Here is a 20459-nt window from a genome sequence, read left to right on the forward strand (position 1 = left end):
CTTCACTGTGAATTTTCCTGGGAGTTCTTCTTTTTCTTTTCCTGCAGTTTTCTTTTTCTTGCTATGATGTCACTAAGCAGTAGGAATTTTTCAGTTCCGTTATAATCTGATAGGATCACTGTCGTATATGCGGTCGTTGACTGAAATGTTGGTCATATGTGGCATATGACTGTATTTATAGCTCCATGACCTTGGGCAAATTACTTTTAATCTTTAAATCTATTTCCTCTTTTGTACAATGGGGATAGTAAAAAATTTATTGAGAAGATTAATTCATGTATGTAGTAAGCATTCGGTAGTTAGTTATCCCTTTTCTAATATAGGCTTCATGACAGTAGTTTTCTAAGATGTAGTTCTGTTTTTATCAATTTTTTATTCTAGATATAGGACAGTTAAAAAATCTTTAAGCAAAGATTTATTCCATAAGAAAAATGAACTGTATTTATTTGCACTTGCAGCGAGGTCTGCTTGAAGTGCTTTATGATATATTTCGTCTTCCTCTACCTGTTGTGACTGAAGAGTTCATAGAAGCACTGCTCAGTGTAGGTAAGTATTGAAGTGCATTCGTATCTATTCATATATTGTAATTTTTTGACTGGTTTATCTAATGGAGACAGAATCCCTCAAAGGAAAAATACTGAACTAAATACTGAATATCATTTTCTTTTCTTACTGCATCATTAGGGCCTGAAATTAATAGAAAAAGAAAACCTCAGACAAATTTCTAAAAATAAGAAATTTTAATTTTTTTCTCTATCACACTAGCTCTTGCAGATGAGCAGTGAAGTTAATAGAAAGATGGACCAAGAAAGGAAGAAAGGAGACAATAAGAAACCTATGTAAATCTCAAATTAGATGATCTAATTCTTGTCTTATTTTATTTTAGCCAAATGATTCCTAAGTCCCAAATGAAGGAAGTTAGATCTGTGTACACTTACATAAGTCATTTTTTTCTGTATGCCTTTTTTAATCTATTTTTTAACCAACAGTTAGAAAAGTTATTCATAGCTTGGCTGGCTGATTTTTCTACACTTATCTGGAGTGTTTCAGTGATATCTAATTTTATTCTAACTACCTAATTTTAACTATTTTAGATCCAGGGAGATTCCAAGACAGTTGGAGGCTTTCCGATGGCTTTGTAGCTGCTGAGGCGAAAACTATTCTTCCTCATCGTGCCAGATCCAGGTAGATTTTAGATATAGAAATGGCTCAATTTATTATGATTACTGTTTTTATGTTGAATTATGGAATACATGGAACATTATTTAAGCTGTTTCTGTGCTGTGTTCATTTCCAGGCCAGACCTCATGGATAATTATTTGGCACTGATACTCTCCGCATTTATTCGTAATGGACTTTTAGAGGTAAGACTTATTTTATTGTTTTATTTTCTCTAACAAAATTCTTTTAGAACAGATATATATGATGCATAAATGTGTTCATATGTACTATTTTGCAACCATGATATTTTCTTTTTATTTTCAAAGGGTTTGGTTGAAGTGATAACAAACAGTGATGACCATATCTCAGTTAGAGCTACCATCCTTTTAGGAGAGCTTTTACATATGGTAAGTTTAGCAACTTCTGATTATGTTTCATACCATTAATGTTTTAATTTATAAAGAGGTTATTTTAACAATGTTACTTTGTATTATCTCAAAAAATAAATTTGCATTTATTTGAATTGTTATCTTTGCATTACAAAGAGCCCTTGATTCCTTGTATCTTGATATATATAGAGGCTAGTTTTGTAAATGGAACAAATATCAAAAATACAAAGTACTGAATATTGATTTTTACACTCATTTTCAGTGTTGACATTTTGAGTCCTATAAATCTTAATCTCTCTCAGAAAGACTTACTACCTAAAAAACAAGAAATTACAAAACTATAGATACTACTTCAATCAGCTAGGAATAGAGTTGATATATGGCAATCAGGGTCTGAATTAAAGAAAATTTTGTGCAAAATTCTAAATATAACTGTCTTGTTTGAACACAGTCTTCTCACAACTTGTAGGCTGAGGTTCAGGGTGTGGGTATCTTTTTCTTTCTTTTTTTTGCCTTTATTTTGTGACATCAGTAACTTCTGGAAACAAGGATCTAGGAAAGTAATCTGACCATTCTCTACTCCCAGCGAATTAAGCAATGGATGTACTCTGATCGTTTGCAAGATAGAAATTCGTATTTCTAGGTCACCTATGAATAAAATACTAAATAAAAAGAACGACTTTATAGATAAACAAACACATGGACAAAGAGAGCAGATGGGGAAGGGGTTGGGGGGTGGGCATAAGGGGTAAAGGGGCACATATATGTGGCGACTGACAAATAATAATGTACACTTGACATTTCACAGTGTTATAAACTATTATGACCTCAATAAAATTAAAAAAAAAAAGAACCACTTTAAACTTGTTAAGGAAGAAGTAACCTTATGGCACATGTTTTAGAATTATGTTATGGCTTGCTTTTATTGGCAAAGTATTTTTTGTTTTTACTGTTATTTCAGTCTCCCCACCTTCAGTCCCCCTGACTCCCACATAGCAGCTGGGCTGTTTGAGTGAGGTAAACAGAATTAAACAGAGTTTAATGATAACTGTCTTGTTTATCAGTGAATTATTTAGCCACTTGTTCTGTTCTTCTTCAACCCATCTATGAAAGAATTAAGTAATATCACAGGTTCTCAGGTCTGATTATTTTTATTTATTTTTTTAAATTTTTTGGTGAGGAAGATTGGCCCTGAGCTAACACCTGTGCCCATCTTCCTCTATTTTCTATATGGCATGCTTCCACAGCATGGCTAGATGAGCGGTGCGTACATCCATGCCGAGGATCCGAACCTGTGAACCCTGGGCTGCCGAAGTGGAACACAAAAACTTAGCCACTGTGCCCTGGGGCTGGGCCCTGATTATTTTTATTTTAATTCTTAGGATATCATTTCTTGGGCCGGCCCCGTGGCTTAGCGGTTAAGTGCGCGAGCTCCGCTACTGGCGGCCCGGGTTTGGATCCTGGGCGCGCACCGACGCACCGCTTCTCTGGCCATGCTGAAGCCGTGTTCCGCATACAGCAACTAGAAGGATGTGCAACTACAACATACAACTATCTACTGGGGCATTGGGGAAAAAAAAGGAGGAGGATTGGCAATAGATGTTAGCTCAGAGGCGGTCTTCCTCAGCAAAAAGAGGATTAGCATGGATGGTAGCTCAGGGCTGATCTTCCTCACACACACACACACACAAAAAGATATCATTTCTTGTAAGATTATCGATATCCAGAATTATTTGCTTTTATTTGACGGAATCTCTTTTATAAATTTCATCTGTTCCCTTCCCTCATACAACAGAATGCTAAGATTCCCTTAAAGTGTAAAAGCTGGTCATTTTGAGAGTGGCAGTGTTAGTTCATTGCTTATTATTCTTACATCTTCTGGCTTCCACATTTAATTAATTTATGTATTTTCATTGGTGGAAAGCAGATTGAGTGGTGGAATTTTGTTTGGAGAGCAAGAGTTAATAATAAGTTTCTTATTTTAAAGATTGTTGGAATATGAGACAAACTTGTTTTGAGACAGTGGTTTTTAAAACTTAAGAAGTCAACTCATAAGTTATGATATTGCAACTAGCGTTTTAAATGTTATTTTCAATGTAACATTATAGTACTGGATCTAAGTTTTGATATATAATCCTTTTAGGTCATTTAAAAATTGAGTTTAATTGGTTATCACTTAAAATTCATAATGATAACATAAAAGATCTATGAAATTTAGTGGTTTTACTAATATAGTATGAATTTTTACCTTTATATTTGTTATATCCCATCCTTGTTGAAAGTAGATAAGATAAAAATTATAAATAAATATATATTGGAAAGTAAATCATTAAGTTAATTTCATGAGTAAAACCTCGGAGTCTTTAGTATTATATCTGTGGATAATCTATAACATAAAATATTTCTATTTCTCAACTCATAAAATGTTATGTTTCATTTTAGGCAAACACAATTCTTCCTCATTCACATAGCCATCATTTGCACTGCCTGCCAACCCTAATGAATATGGCCGCATCCTTTGATATCCCCAAGGAAAAGAGACTGTAAGTATCAGAGCTCTAGCAAAGCTTGTGCCTGGTATTTGTATTTAATACCCACTTAGATGACCTTCTCTTCTTTTTAAAAGGTAGTATGTATAGGTTATGCTTAGATGTTCTTTTAGGGAAGCCTTACAGATAAGAGGAAAATTAATAGTTTTCTTTAATAATTGGTATCTTAGACTGCAAGGTATTGGAGCTTAGTAAAATCAACTTTTTCTAGTATGTTTCTGGACAAGGACATAGACTTTCTATCAGATCACTAAAAATGTTGGTTGAGAGTTTTTTTGGGACTATTTTCTTTTTTGAGCAGCAATTCAAGCTCTTTTTTTAAAGTCTAAATTATTTCAAATTAACTAGGCCCCAGAACTAACAATATATTCTTTTATATGTGTGGTTAAAAATGTTGGAAGTGAGGGGCCGGCCCGGTGGCACAGCAGTTAAGTGCACGCGCTCCGCTGTGGCGGCCTGGGGTTCGCCGATTCGGATCCCAGGCATGCACAGACACACCGCTTGCTAAGCCATGCTGTGGCGGCGTCCCATATAAAGTAGAGGAGGATGGGCACGGATGTTAGCCCAGGGCCAGTCTTCCTCAAGATAAAAAAAGGGGAGGATTGGCATCGGATGTTAGCTCAGGGCTAGCCCTCCTCACCAAAAAAAAAAAAAAATGTTGGAAGTGAATATCCCATACTGTAGTAACTAAAGTAAGCTAAACTCTTAATACTGAAGGAGATACTGCAAACATAATTTATAAACAAAAGTATGGTAATACAGCCATAGCTCTGCTGGAGTTCCAGGGCTAATAAAATACAATTTAAAAGGTAAAGATGGAGGAGCTTGATTGGGGAGTGCTAGTAGGAATCTTCTTTCATTTTGTAAAGATTATGTCTAGGCCAGGGTGTCTTTTTGCTTTTTCCTATTATGATCAGAAAAATATACATATTTGGACCTCATTATTTCTTTTCGTAATGTTAGTGAAATGTCATTAGCTATTCATAACTATGAATTTTTGTTAACAGTTATAATACATTTCTCAAAAGTTAGTTACCTTTATTAATTAAGAAGTACCCATATGGGCAGCACTATAAATAAATAATATCCTATTTATTAATTTTAATTCTGTCAATGAAAATACTATTATTTAACAGACTGAAGTTGTATTATAAACTGAGAGCATTCAAGACCCTCTCAGTTCTGACTCTAAGGCATACATTACTAATGGTAGCTTTCAGCTTTTATTTTAGTAGTTTCATGATGGGAAAATGTGCTTCCCCAAAGCCTGGTAGACGTAAACTCTCTGGGTCAGATTATGGCCATGAATTTCAGGGTTCATCAGGAATTTAAATTTACCTTCAAAATTCCAGTAATAATAATAATCTTAGAATGCTTTTTGTTTGTTGTTTTTTTTAGCTCAGTAAGCTCTCTTTACTGATAGAGTAAATACTTGCCGATCTGAGCACATTATCAAGGATTTTAAATTTTAAATCTGATTTGTATTTACCAGAAGTTCTGACGTTGAGACTTGATTGCTACTACATTCTTGAAAACTGCACTTTTATGCACCACAAGGAATTAAAAATAATTTTTGAAAGGATACCTTTTATCAGTGGGAAAATAGAGACTGTTCAATTGATGCTGGAATCATTGATTATCGTATTCCCACCTCATATCATAAATAAAAATCAATTTCAGAAGGATTAAGGACTTAGACATGAAAAGCAAAGTTTTAAAACTATTATAAGAAAAAAGTAGAAAATGAGGTTTCTGACCTTGTAGAAGGAGTTCTTAAAACCAATATATAAAAAGTGCCCACCACTCTAGAAGAAAAGATTAGTAAGTACATGTTTAGTTGAGTCTAAAAAATTACTGTTTCTTCATACAAATCAGTAGTGTTCTTGATTTTTTTCCTTGTGACTCCAAATTTGATTAAATAATTTACTTGTTAGTAACAATCTCTATTTTGAATTTATGCAAGTTTTAATAGAGTAATTCACCAAAGTGGTCTCTTTAAAATTATGCTAGCCTTGCTACAGTATTAATTGAATTTTTTTCTCATTAGGCGAGCCAGTGCAGCCTTGAACTGTCTAAAACGCTTCCATGAAATGAAGAAACGAGGACCTAAGCCTTACAGCCTTCATTTGGATCACATTATTCAGAAAGCAATTGCAACACACCAGAAACGAGATCAGTATCTCCGAGTTCAGAAAGATATATTTGTTCTTAAGGTACTGACATGAAATTACCTTTTCAATTAGTTTCCTAATTCTTTATCACTGGATTTTAGTATACATAGACTTGCCTGAGTTTGCAGTTTTATTCATGTGTATGGATTTTCAAATGGCCTACAAGTTTTATAATGACTAGGCAGTTTAAAGCAATGTTTTACAACTTTTTAAGGTTAAAAAAACCTTGATAATTCATCCTTAAATGAAAAATCTTTGTTTTTAAAATTTGGACATAGTTTTGATGTGAGGACAATTTGGCTTAATTTTTCTTATTACTTTCTGATGATTTTAGGATACAGAGGAAGCTCTTTTAATGAATCTTAGAGATAGCCAAGTCCTTCAACATAAAGAGAATCTTGAATGGAATTGGAATCTTATAGGGACCATTCTTAAGGTATGACAAGATATTTCTTGCTGATAGCTTGATTGCCTTCATTTTATTATTCATTGTCATTCATCATAATTATATATTTGAGAATTGATAAATACATATATAATATAACATGTTGTATTTTTCTAGTGGCCAAATGTAAACCTAAGAAATTATAAAGATGAACAGTTGCACAGGTATGTATGATCTCTTTTGCATTTAAATTTTAAAAACTTAGTTTTGAATTATATTATAACTACTACCTGCTAAAAGTAATAATTGATATTTTAATGATACATACATTCATTTTAATAGTTGGTGTTCAATAGGTGCGTAACATACATTTTTATATATAGTCTTATTTTGTCATCAAAAAACATCAGCTGATTCTTTTTCTAGTTATTTACATTCTGGTTTTAGTTTGGGAACAAATGAAGTACTTGAGATAAAATTTTCTCTATTTGAGGAAATGTCCACCATGTAGTAATCTTAGCCCTCACATATGAGGATGACATTTATTATTAGGGAACATAGTGTTTCCCTTCCCAAATGATGGCCATGTTTAATATTTCTCTTCTACTTCCATTTGCATCTGGCTTTGGAGGGTTCATTCTTCCTCCTCTTTACACTCCCCTTAACCCAGCTGATGCTCTCCCTATCTTCCATAAAACACACTAATGTTCATAGCATATATAGCACTTCAAGTTACTATGCTGTTCTCTAGTCCCCGCAGGCATTTTTACTCCTTCTGAGTTTAGACTAACCAGCCACCAGTACTGATATTATTAGAGGTCAGTTAAGAGGGCCTTTACTTCATGTTTTTTTAGAAGTTCGTCATTAGCATTATTATTTGATTGTATTCATCTACTTATGATATTTAACTTAATATCTATATTAAGTTTGAGAAATGTATGGAACTTATAAATTACATTGGAATAAAGAAGCATAGCACTAACTTTTCATACTCCTTGAGAGCAGAGATGATGTCTCATTCAACTTTGTTTCTCCAGCTCCTGGACCTGACACCTTTATTGGGTTAGACGGTAGTGCATGAAGTTAAATTGAATTAACTTAAGTGGAAACTTAGAACATACTGTTGAGAATTGTGACCTTGAATTATCATAAATTATGTCCATTGCTTCATAAATTCAGTTGCCTAAATTTTACCTGCAGCTTTTATGGTTGGCTTCTTGCCTAGTTGTGAAAAAACTGACAAAATCATAGTATGGTAACATTTGCTTACAATTATCTAGTATAAGATTATTTTATAGAGCCACGGGACAAAATTCTTGGTAAAATACAGTAGAAGAAAATTTATGTCCTAGTGTCTCCCTTGTTTTTATCCAACCTTATCTTCCTATGTTATCTCGGCATTTTTCCTGCTAGCATTTTCTCCAGTATTTCTTCTTGCAGGTGTCTCACCATAAAATTCTTATTTCACAAAGTTATTCTTTATAATGAAGGGGTTTTTTTATTGGTTTTTTTTTTATTTGTGGTGTGTGTGTGTGAGAAATGTACCAAATGTGTTTATTAAATTTCTTGCCATTGGTTTAGACCCAAAACATTTTCAAAACATTATTATATCATAAGCTATGGTTAAGATTCTAAAATAATTGTTTGATTTCTTACTTTGTTGCTAATTTTATTTTGATTTTAGGTTTGTACGACGACTACTTTATTTTTACAAGCCCAGCAGTAAATTATATGCCAACCTGGATCTGGATTTTGCCAAGTCCAAGCAGCTCACAGTTGTGGGTTGCCAGTTTACAGAATTTCTTCTTGAGTCTGAAGAGGTAATAAGCACTTTGAATATTTTCCAAAGCAAATGTTTTTCATTGAATTTGCCTCATTCCTTTTATTTCTGAATACACATAAGCTGTATTTAGATACATAAGAAATGAGCCCACACCTATATTCGAATCCTTAGTCACTAGCCGCTTATGTGACTTTGGGCAAGTTATTTGCCTTCTAGAAGCCCTGGTTTTCTCCTTGTAAAATGGGAAATAATACCATCTCCATGCTACATTGTGTTGAATGGGATTAAAAACAGCAGATTGGTATCTGTAATTAGTAACTTCATCATTATCATTAAATTTTTTGGACTTGATTGAAGTTGATTTTTCTAATTATAGGCACTAATTATTTTTTCAACAATATCACAATGTATTTGCTTTTAGGATGGGCAAGGATACTTAGAAGATCTAGTAAAGGATATTGTTCAGTGGCTCAATGCTTCATCTGGAATGAAACCTGAAAGAAGTCTTCAAAATAATGGTTTATTGACTACCCTCAGTCAACACTACTTTTTATTTATTGGAACACTTTCTTGCCACCCTCATGGAGTCAAAATGCTGGAAAAATGCAGCGTATTTCAATGGTGGGCATACCTAGATTCTGTTTCAATATATACCTAAACTTTAATGTCGTCAGAAATGGTATGCTTTTTCGTCTACATGTGTGGTGTTTGTTAAGTTTTATTAAAGTGCAAAAAAAAATAAAATTTAATTAGAGTTGTCTTGATGCTTTGATATTCTTTTTTATGTGATATTTGTCATTAAAGCTTTCTTTGGTAAATGCTTGTCTATATTAGCAATTATAAAGTATTTGTTGAATTAGTAAATCAATACAGTAATTTCTAGTAACCCTCATTATTTTCATCCTGTTTTTTAGTCTCCTTAACCTTTGCTCTTTGAAAAATCAAGATCACTTGCTGAAACTGACTGTTTCTAGCTTGGACTATAGCAGAGATGGATTGGCTAGAGTCATCCTTTCCAAAATCCTAACTGCAGCCACTGATGTGAGTATAACATAGGCAATAAAACTGTATTTTTTATAACCGGTTAATACAATACTTTATAAATTTTGGCCAAGTACAATTAATTATAAATTCTAAGAGTTTGGGATGAAATTTGTGTTTACTTTAAAATTTTGATTCCTCCAAAGAACTCTATAGAGTACCTATATTTTTATATAAAGGGGAAGAAGCAGCTAGATAGAAATAGAAGTATTTTATTTTACTAGCACACACAAAAAAATTCCTATCAAGGGCTAGCCCATCAATTCCAATCTTTCTGCCTTTTTCAAGTAGCCAAACTGTCCCCCAAAAAAGTCAAATAGGCTGTCCATGGTGAAGTGTTTTTTTCTTTTATGTTCTCATTCATCTTTATAGGCCTGCAGGCTGTATGCAACAAAACATTTAAGAGTACTACTGAGAGCTAATGTTGAATTCTTCAACAATTGGGGAATCGAATTACTAGTGACCCAGCTACATGATAAAAACAAAACAATTTCTTCTGAAGCTCTTGATATCCTCGATGAAGCATGTGAAGACAAGGTGAAAGTTCATTTTTTTTTAACGATACTTAGTCATGAATTTTTATTAAAATATTCAATTTTAAGAGGCTGGCCTGGTGGTGCAAGCGGTTAAGTGCGCGTACTCCGCTGCGGCAGCCCGGGGTTCGCAGGTTTAGATTCCGGGTGTGCATCAATGCACCGCTTGTTAAGCCATGCTGTGGCGGCGTCCCATATAAAGTAGAGGAAGATGGGCACGGATGTTAGCCCAGAACCAGTCTTCCTCAGCAAAAAAGAGGAGGATTGGCATTGGATGTTAGCTCAGGGCTGGTCTTCCTCACAAAAAAAAAAAAAATTCAATTTTAATAGAAAATTATGTGAAATTATAATGCATATAATATAGGCATTTGGGAAATAGAGAGTTTACTATCTTTATATAATAGTTAAAATGTCTAATAATTATTTCTTTTAGGCCAATCTTCATGCTCTTATTCAGATGAAGCCAGCTTTATCCCACCTTGGGGACAAGGGTTTGCTTCTCCTCCTGAGGTAAATTTGCAGTAAATTTTTTCTTGTAGTTATGTTTTCTGTTGTGTTCTCTCTGGCAGTGTATATTAAAGCTGGATGCAGATCTGAAAAGGAAGCTCTCTAAAGAGTTTAGCTGTTAACTTCTGAAAGAGGCCTATTTTAGAATCGTGGACATTTTTTACTACTGAAACTTTGTCTCTTCATTGTTTTCCTTAATACTTCTTTTACATTTCTGTGTCTCCTCATGCCTTTCATGACATTTTCTTTACTGTGATTGGTCCATGTGTTTTCTCAAGGATTGTGAAATTTGTAATTGAAGTTATAATAAGTAATAATTGGCTTTTTTAGTTTTATGAAAGAGTTATTCCTAAAGTCTTTTAGCTCCTTAAACATATTTTTTGTTTGAGGTATTTTAGCTCCTTAAACCTTTTTTGTCAGACTCACTGTTAAACTATTGCTTGTTTTAATTTACAGATTTCTGTCCATTCCAAAAGGGTTTTCCTATCTGAATGAAAGGGGTTATATAGCAAAACAATTGGAAAAGTGGCACAAGGTAACTTTCTATTGAATAAGGTTCACTTTGCATGGGTTTATCTTGGGAAATAGATTTGTGAATTTAGAGGATTTTTTTTTTTATGTCAGTGTTTTGAAACTAAAGTTAAATATTTAAACATTCAGATGAAGTCGTCTTAAATTCTATCTAATTATTTGTATTTATATTTATCCATTTTTTTAAAATACAGTTATTTTATAGTGAACTATTGAATTTTTGTATTTCTATTGATATTTTGCTTTCAGCTTAATTGATATCATCTACAGGTATAATTTGTCAACCCTACTTACCATCATTTCTTTTATTCTTGGATATATAGCCCTTTTAAGCTAAAACTAAAACAGTTTTCCTGAAAGAAGGAAAATTGTAAGACAATTCTAACAAACAAATATAATAATCTAATTAAACCTCATTTTAGGGTACTACTTTACATAAATCTGAGAACCAACTTCTTGCTGTTGTAGGTAGTAGGGAAACCTAGGAAGAAGGGAGTAGTTTGAAGGTACTAGATAACTTCCTAGCTTTTCTTTAGCTGGTCATCATTGTTTCTTCATTTTGTTTGAAGCATTATAAATTGTCAAAGCATCTTAGAAACCCGTGGAATAATCAAGCCTAATATAAATGATTTTTAGATTTTCTGTCATTTCAGATAATTATTTACATTGTCTATATTGAGCCATATTTCATAAGAGATTCTCATTTTTTAAAAATACTTAACTGTAAAGCATACAACTTTAGGCATGAAGTCTTTCAATAATTGGTGAATTGGAGAACTAAGATAAGATGTGATAGTTTTATTTCCTAAACAGAAGATGTTTAAACCAATTACCATAATAAAATTAGTCACCTTATTATACAAATTCTAATATTAGGAAATTGCTTAGCACATCTGGTGCAGTGCTTTCACATAGTAGGTACATAATATGACTGCTGTAACAAAGGCATGTACAGTGTATAAGGAAACATAGAGGAAGAGTTAATGATTCTGCGTTAGGGATTAGCAAAAGAAATGTTAGATGGGCTCAGGAAAAGATACGATATTTGAAATGGTCTTAAGGAGTAAGCAGGCAACTAATTGGAAAGAAGGGTATTCAAGGGCGAGGAAGCAGAATAATAGATCTGTATAGATTATCGAAATTTCACAGACTTGTGAAGAAAGCCATTTTCCAATGTAGTTGGTGCTAGGATAAGTGGAGAATGGCAAGATGATGCTGGAATGGTAAATTGGAACCAGATTGTAGAAGGTTTTATAAGCCACATTATGTCATACTAAGGAATTTCAATTTTATGGGATGTAGGAGAATTGTTTCAAGTGTTTAAAGAGTAATCATAGAGTTGTGCTTTACAAACATGACAGATTGCAGTGTAGCAGCGGAAGTTTGATCCCCAAAGGTAAAAGCAGCAATATTGAGAATAGTGTAGAAGCAAGAAATGATAAGAGCATGAACTTAGTGGTGGTGAGGTTGGATAGGCAGGTTTTCTGGGTTTTTGAAATAAGATAAACAGGATTTGTGTACTGATTGGATATAATGAATGAGAGGTTTAACTTGACTCTTAAGGTTTCTAATTTAAGTGACTGAGTATATAATGGGTCACCAGTAAGAGACTATGATTGCAAAAAAGTGGTTTGCAGGATGAGGATAATGAATTTTGAATATGTTGAACTGGTATTGCCTGTGGGATAACTAAGTGATGGTATCTAGAAAAAGTTTGGACATGTGGATCTGGAGCTCAGATATGTGCTGAAGATGGCAATATGGGAGTCATCAATGTATAGTAAAAGTGGCAGTTGAAACTGTAAATGAGTGAGATCCCCAGGGAAAATGTAAAGAACAACAAAGAAATAAAACTGGAAATTGCTCCCCAGAGAATACTCTAGTTTAATGAGGGGAATAAAAGGACAAGGACACTGAGAAAAAGATTATCAAAGAGAATGGTGTCACTGAAGGATGCTTCAGGAAGGAGAGGCCAGTGTATATATTCTTTAGAGAGGTCACAGAAGATGAACGTTGGAAAGCAGGCTGTTAAATTTGACAGTTAGGTCATTGGTGAATTTTGCTGGAGCAATTTCAGTACAGTTACAAACAGATGTTGAATTGCAGTTACAGTTAGTTAGGCAGTAAATGGGGGGTGTAAAAATAAAGACAATCTAGTCTACTCTCTCAAATTAGAGAAAGGGAGAAAGGGAAGGGAATTTATTGATTGCCTACCATTGAACTTAGTGATTTTCAAGTATTACCTCATTTAATCATCACAGCCACCCTATGAAATATATTTTCTGTTTTGTGAATGAAAATGTGGGAGCTAAGAGAAGTAAACTAATTTATCCTGGGTCACCAGGATATCCAGAGCTTGAAAATAGCAGAACAGGGGCACTCTTTGATGCCAAAGCCCATGCTCTTTCCACTATATTCAATTTCCTTCCTGTAGCTTGTGGCATGCCAAGATGAAGTGAGACTGTCTCTTTTTCAAGGTAATAAAACATCCAGATCAGTATAATATTAAAAATCCACTCATTCGATTTAAAACTTCTCTCCCCAGACCAGGCCTGATGTAGACTTAGAAACCTACAGTGGAGGGAGGATATGGTTAATTTCATCACTCTTTTTGTTTCTTATTCTCTTCCCCATTTACTAGCAGCAAGTTTTGGGCTGCTCCAGGTTTGGAGCAGGAGGAGGAAGAAGGAGTAACGGGTCATGAACAGTCTACTCCGTTGGTACAGTTGTTATCTGGGGTTGTTAGCTTTGAGTGTCAGATTTCAAATGTTGTTTCTTTTGCTTGAGGGTTACTTTCATGAATTGTTCAAAGAACTCACCAGTGAGGATCTCCTATTTGCAGTTCCCTTGACTAGGGCAGTGGCTTCTCTGGCTACCTACTTAGAATGCCTCCTAGTAGCTAGAGGTCCTCCCCTCAGTTGCGCTCTGCTTGCCCCTTCAGGTAGGTCCTTTTGGGCAGAATCCTCAAGATGGTCCACATCAGAAACAGTGCATTTCACAGCTGTAAATCATACCCCTTACCTTTGCTAGTGTGTTCCGAATGAATGCCACTGGTCAAAAGATTAATCAGGCAATAGCACATGAGTGTAACGACTCCTGCATAACACTCAAAATACCTACCTTAATTAGATTTTTGTACTGAGATTTTCATGTATAGAGGGGAATATGGTAGTAGTATAGTGGTAGTAATAATTATGGTATGCTGATAATATTATAATTAAAACCTCACATTACTATTGCAAAGTAAATATGGAACCTAAAGGAAAAGTAACTTTTTAGAGGCTCTAAGTAGGGAGTTAAGGTAAACCACCAAATTCAAATAGTCTAAAATGGTTTAAAATGAAAAATGTCTCCCTGCCCCCTTATTCTGCCTTTTCTGAAGTTAATGTCTGTTAACAATTTCTTTTGTATGCATTCAGAGATGTTCTGTACATATCTAAGTACATATTCTTCATTTAAAAATACGAATGAATTCTATTTGCAACTGTAGATAAAGCTGTATTTAACTTTTTCATTTAGTAGTATATCTGAGAGATCTTTTCAGAGCTGTACATTTAGGTGTATCTCATTCTCTTTAATGACTGCATAGTACGTTATATGAAATGTACCTTAATTTTTATCACCACTCCTGTCTTGATGGGCATTTAGATTGTTTCCAACTTTTTAGTTTTGTAAACAGTGTTTGCTGGATATTCTCGCATATATATCTTTGCAGACTTTTGCAAGTATATTGGTTAAATTTCTAAAAGTATATAATTCTTGAGTCAAAAAGTATGTGAATTTAAATTTTTGATAAATACTGCCAAATTGTTTTCCAAAGAGGTTCTACCAATTCTTTCTAACCAGTTTAAAGTAGAGATCTTTTGCAATAAAGGTGGCAGTGTGAATGACTCTCAGTTTAAAAAATTTAACTAGAAGTTTTCCAAGTTTTAGCTGGAAATATTTTTTATATTTGACCTGATTTAAATCAGTGGAGGAGGGGACCGGCCTGGTGGCGCAAGCGGTTAAGTGCGCGTGCTCTGCTGTGGCGGCCCGGGGTTCACCAGTTCGGAACCCCGGGCGCCAACCGACACACCACTTGGCAAGTCATGCTGTGGTGGTGTCCCATATAAAGTGGAGGAAGACGGGTATGGATGTTAGCCCAGGGCCAGTCTTCCTCAGCAAAAAGAGGAGGATTGGCAGATGTTAGCTCAGGGTCGATCTTCCTCACAAAAAAATAAATCAGTGGGGGAGAAGATACTATTTCTTACCAAAAGGTGCTAATATGGTAGAACTCAGTTAATTTCCTTGAATATCTTCAGTGTTTAATATTAAGAAGCTAGTTTTTTTTTTAATACAGAAAGAGATTCAAATAGGATGAAAAACAAAATTATTAACCTTCTTATATGGACCCTGAAATATTAATTGAAAATGGAGGGGAAAGTATAAGCAGAAAGCTTTTGGGTCTGATAGAACATTTGCATTTATAATACCTTGTTCTATGCTTTTCAAAAATTTCTTAAATTTCCTAAACAGATGTTCATTGTTCCCATATTTATACTTCCAAGATTTGCTGGGTACCTAACATTATAAATTTAGTTAATGTTGTTATGATACTATATACAATTAAAACAATATTTCCTTCTAGGAATATAATTCAAAATATGTTGACTTGATTGAGGAACAGCTTAATGAAGCACTTACTACTTATCGGAAGCCAATTGATGGTGATAACTATGTTCGTCGGAGTAACCAAAGGTACAGTCCAGTTAGTGGAATAATTTATTGCTGGTCCTCAAATATAAAATTTAAAACCAGTTTGTAATAAATCATTATTTTTTTGAAGTTTTATGAGTACTTAGATATTGTAGTTCTTGAACTGACATAGGAAAAATCTTCTTAAAGCACAGCATTGATTGCTCAGAAGTTCCAGTGGCATTCTTAGCATGGTGAATACCCTTACTGATAGAGCATTCAGATACCCTCCATGCTCTTACCCTAGTCTATCTTTCTAGTCTCCTCTCTGTTACCATTACTGTGAGACCAGCTAAACTATTATTTTTCTAGAGAAATTTTCATGCCTTTCAACGTCTGTATTTTTATTTATGCCGGGGGATTATATCTAATTCTATTTATCTACTACTTTATTACTAGTTACTGTTTTAATTAGCACATTTAAAATAAGCTAATAGATATATTAATCATCTTTATTATACTAGATTACAGCGTCCTCATGTCTACCTGCCTGTACACCTTTATGGACAACTGGTACATCACAAAACAGGCTGTCATTTGTTGGAAGTACAGGTAAAAATAATTTATTTTAAATAGCTACAATAGTAGAAAAACTCTTAATATTGCTAAAGTATTATCTTTGCGGAACCTCTCAAAAGCTTTCCAGCCAATGGCATAATTGCTTTTAAACCTGTCCATTTGTAAATTGACTTAGGCATTCTGTGTTTGTAATGCTTAGACGTATTACTGGCTTTCATGCATTTCCCTGACTTATGTGTCATCCTTTGCATAGCTAACTTGTTACGTAGTGTGCATAAAGCAGCGAAGGTCTGAGTTCTTTCCTTCATAGTTTGCTGGAGGAGTTTATCTCCTTACTAAAAACATACTGAAAAACTGAGTTTCTTCATTCCTCTTGTTGGAAAATTAAGCTGAAGCTGATGCACCAGTTATCTTTGGTGAGCAACAAACTGAAAGTGTAAGTTGCTGTTTGTTAGTGCTTCACTGTTCTCATCCACTTCATGGAATGTAACAGGCTCAGGCAAGCAGTTGTTCTTTGAATGTAGTAGGCATGCCAAATTTATGGCTGTGAGTATGTCTTGCAACTAGATGTTTTTAATAAATATAACCTTTTTATTTTTTTTTTTTTGTGAGGAATATCAGCCCTGAGCTAGCATCCATGCCCATCTTCCTCCACTTTATGTGGGACGCCGCCCACGATAGCATGACCTGACAAGCGGTGCGTCAGTGCATGCCCGGGATCCGAACCCGGGCTGCCAGCAGAGGAGGGCGAGCACTTAACTGCTAAGCCATGGGGCCGGCCCAAAATATAACCTTTTTCTTTTTTGGAAATACATAGTTATAGAAGTTTGTGTGTGCCTGAACAATAGTAATCTGGCAATTTAGTTCCTTTTGTATCAGTGTTCATCTCAGGAGCAAACGTTTTGCATAAATATACTCTATAGTTTCATATATTTTTATATTATGTCTGTGAAGACTATTGGGGCACGTATCTTTATATTAGTTTTTTTTTAATTCACTAAAAATTTGAATGATTTGCTCACTGTCATTACCTATATTGTATGATAAAATCTTGAGTTAATTTATTATTTTCTATTTAAAAGAAATAATTATGGCTAACATTTTTGTAATAGTAGGTACTAAGTACTTTGTTAAGCATGTTATATGTAGTAATTTATTAAATCATCAAACCTTATGAGACACATGCTATTATTATCATCCCTATTTTAGAGTTTAGGAAATCCAGGCATGGGGAGATTAAGTAACTTGCTCAAGGTGACATAGATAATAAGTGCTAACGCTAGGAAATGAACTCAGAGCCCATGTACTAATGCTGCTTCTTAAGAAATTTTAAGAAAAAAGAAAATTATTTTAGAATTTTAAATATGCAAAAATTACTAAATGCAAATCTTGAATAGGTCTTAAGATGCAATAAGAAAATACGTTAAAAACATATTGTTACTCATAAGATATTTTTTTTCCTTTCTCTAGAATGTTATTACAGAACTCTGTCACAACGTTCGTACACCAGATTTGGATAAATGGGAAGAAATTAAAAAACTGAAAGCATCTCTTTGGGCCTTGGTTTGTAATAAACATTTCTATAAGATCTTCATAATTTTTAGATTTTTCTAATTTTCCCATTAATATTAAATGAATAAAAATCATTTTATTTGGAACTTGTTCTTCGATTAATATTCTAAGACCAAGATTGTTCCTGCCCATTTAAATATTATTTTTATACTCAAAATAGATGATTAAATTATTAGTTTTCTTGGTAAAACAAATGGAACATTAATTCCTAAAGTTTCTTATTTGAGGTTTTTTTCGTATTTTTTTCTATCTCATAGATGGGGTTACATTTTCTGTTTTTTGGGGGTAGCTTTCCAAGTCTCTTGAGAGAGTTAGTCTGGTAAATATATTTGATATAAGTGATTTCTTTTCTTTTAGGGAAATATTGGCTCATCAAATTGGGGTCTCAATTTGCTACAGGAAGAAAATGTGATTCCAGATATACTAAAACTTGCAAAACAGTGTGAGGTTCTTTCCATCAGAGGGTATGTCATTTAACTCAGAAATCTTTGTAATGTACATATTATTGTTCACAAATGGGTGTGAGGGAAGAGTATTTTATGATACGGTGAGTCCACTAGAATTATTAATTCACTGAAAGTCTGATGATATAAGATTTTTAAATGCATTAAACATCTTAAGGAGCTCCTTGTTTAATATTATCTTTCTATTATTATCATTATAATATTGAAGTTTACCTTGCAGGTAAACAGTGAAAGTGTAGTATGTATCCAAATATTCTAGTAGTCCAATAGCCCAAATATTCCAAATTTATCCCAGAAAAGCTAATATATGTCTCGTTTTCTAAGATTGCATTATGTTCTTTAAAATTATTTCATTGCAATTAATATTTTTATTAGGAAGGTTTTTTCATGTTATTCATTGCTTCTAATTTACTCCTAACTCATTTTAATACATTTTTCTACAAGCTAACCAATTTTTAGTGACTTGTAAAGAAAATTCAAATGTACATATAGCAAACTAATATTTTGTGGTAGCTTTAAGAAATCTCAGTTTGGAATTATAAACTGTCATTACTACGTCTTTTACATACAGGACCTGTGTATATGTGCTTGGGCTCATAGCCAAAACCAAACAAGGCTGTGATATTCTAAAATGTCACAACTGGGATGCTGTAAGGCACAGTCGCAAACATCTGTGGCCAGTGGTTCCAGATGATGTAGAACAACTCTGCAGTGAACTCTCGTCTATCCCAAGCACCCTAAGTTTGAACTCCGAGTCTACCAGCTCTAGACATAATAGTGAAAGTGAATCTGCACCATCAAGTAAGTATTGTGACAAGGTCATATAAAGTTAGCCAAAATTAACATTTGTATTTGTAATATCAAACTTTAAATGTATTTGTTACATTCCTAATTCACTTTTTCCGAAGATAATTTGGCAGTAACAGCCTCTTGGAGAATGCATATCTTTTCACAACAGAGTATAGCTACCATAGTACATGGTTTTCTCCCCTTGCTTTTTAAATAGCCTTTGGAAAATCCTACGTACAGGGTTAAATAATAAACCATGCACCAGAAGCAGCATTCCCCTTTTTTGCTTGTCATAAAATCTAATAAGTAAATGTTTACCTGTCTACCTTCTTCATTTAGTTTTTTTACTCATTTTTCAGATAGAGATTGTTGAACCAGAATATATTTAAGAAATATTATATTCACATGTTCAGTTTTGAGAGAAGAACTAAATTTTAAATTAAATAGTGAAACTGTTAAAAGGTAGAGTATCAAAAATCAATTAAATAAAAAATGGTTTCTGGTTTTAAGCCCTGTGCTAAATGCTATTAGGTGTGCAAAATTTAAGACATGGTTCTTTTTAAGAAGATAGTACAACATTTACCAAACCATATTTCACCAGATCTAAGATGCCATGAATTATAAGATGCACCAGTATTTTACGTACCATTAAAAAAGAAGAAAAAAATGCTGCCTATTAGGACATACCACTGATTGCAAGATGCATCCTGATTTTAGAGATATTAAGTGTGAAAAATGTGCATCTTAGAATTGACAAAATATGGAAATACAATGCAATATACAAGTTTATTTAGTATTTTATTTTGCCTTCTTTCAAAATATATTTGAAGATGTTTATAATTATTCAACAAAGAAGTTTAAAATAAAAATAGAATAATATCCTGTAGTTGTCATTAGGCACCTGGACTGAATCTTTTATTAGAGTTAGGCCCTGAATTTAGATGAGTTTCTTAGTATCTAAGGCAAAATGAGAAATAAATATAATTGATTTAAACATGAATTTAAAGTGTTTTGCCTTGATACTTTGTAAGTATATTTCAAGATTGGGAATTCATTTCTTATAAGATTAATTTCTCCTGCCTATTGTGATTTGGAGAATAAACCACGAGGAATCTGTACCAACTGAGTAAACATGCATGGTCAAATCTCCTTTTTCCCTTTAATTTTATCCTGAATATTTGGAGGTTTGGGAAACTCACTGGAAGAATCAAAAGAAGCTTTACATAAGCTCTGCCATAATGAGTTCTATAGTTTTCTTTGGAAATAACAGAAGATCCTCATAATGACATAATTTTACATTTTATTCAAGTCCAAACTATGGGTCTCAAGGA

The 20459-nt window shown here is 33.6% G+C and overlaps 1 protein-coding gene across 7 annotated transcripts in view; it reads left to right on the top strand.

Moving 5' to 3' along the window:
• Positions 1 to 20459, top strand: part of RICTOR (RPTOR independent companion of MTOR complex 2) — a 114961-nt gene that overhangs the window by 73733 nt on the left and 20769 nt on the right. For 6 of the 7 annotated variants that reach the window (XM_058564191.1, XM_058564193.1, XM_058564192.1 and 3 more), the window contains 19 exons: positions 459 to 546; positions 1095 to 1185; positions 1298 to 1364; positions 1488 to 1568; positions 3993 to 4093; positions 6147 to 6312; positions 6605 to 6706; positions 6833 to 6879; positions 8340 to 8475; positions 8860 to 9059; positions 9353 to 9479; positions 9852 to 10016; positions 10446 to 10522; positions 10976 to 11054; positions 15678 to 15787; positions 16249 to 16336; positions 17774 to 17866; positions 18233 to 18339; positions 18911 to 19140. In XM_058564191.1, the coding sequence (XP_058420174.1) occupies positions 459 to 546; positions 1095 to 1185; positions 1298 to 1364; positions 1488 to 1568; positions 3993 to 4093; positions 6147 to 6312; positions 6605 to 6706; positions 6833 to 6879; positions 8340 to 8475; positions 8860 to 9059; positions 9353 to 9479; positions 9852 to 10016; positions 10446 to 10522; positions 10976 to 11054; positions 15678 to 15787; positions 16249 to 16336; positions 17774 to 17866; positions 18233 to 18339; positions 18911 to 19140 (2155 nt within the window). The remainder of the gene's footprint in view (positions 1 to 458; positions 547 to 1094; positions 1186 to 1297; positions 1365 to 1487; positions 1569 to 3992; positions 4094 to 6146; positions 6313 to 6604; positions 6707 to 6832; positions 6880 to 8339; positions 8476 to 8859; positions 9060 to 9352; positions 9480 to 9851; positions 10017 to 10445; positions 10523 to 10975; positions 11055 to 15677; positions 15788 to 16248; positions 16337 to 17773; positions 17867 to 18232; positions 18340 to 18910; positions 19141 to 20459) is intronic. The other variant, XM_058564194.1, reaches the window with a different exon arrangement.

Source organism: Diceros bicornis, chromosome 20 (genome assembly GCF_020826845.1).
Source record: "Diceros bicornis minor isolate mBicDic1 chromosome 20, mDicBic1.mat.cur, whole genome shotgun sequence".
NCBI classification, from domain to species: Eukaryota; Metazoa; Chordata; class Mammalia; order Perissodactyla; family Rhinocerotidae; genus Diceros; species Diceros bicornis.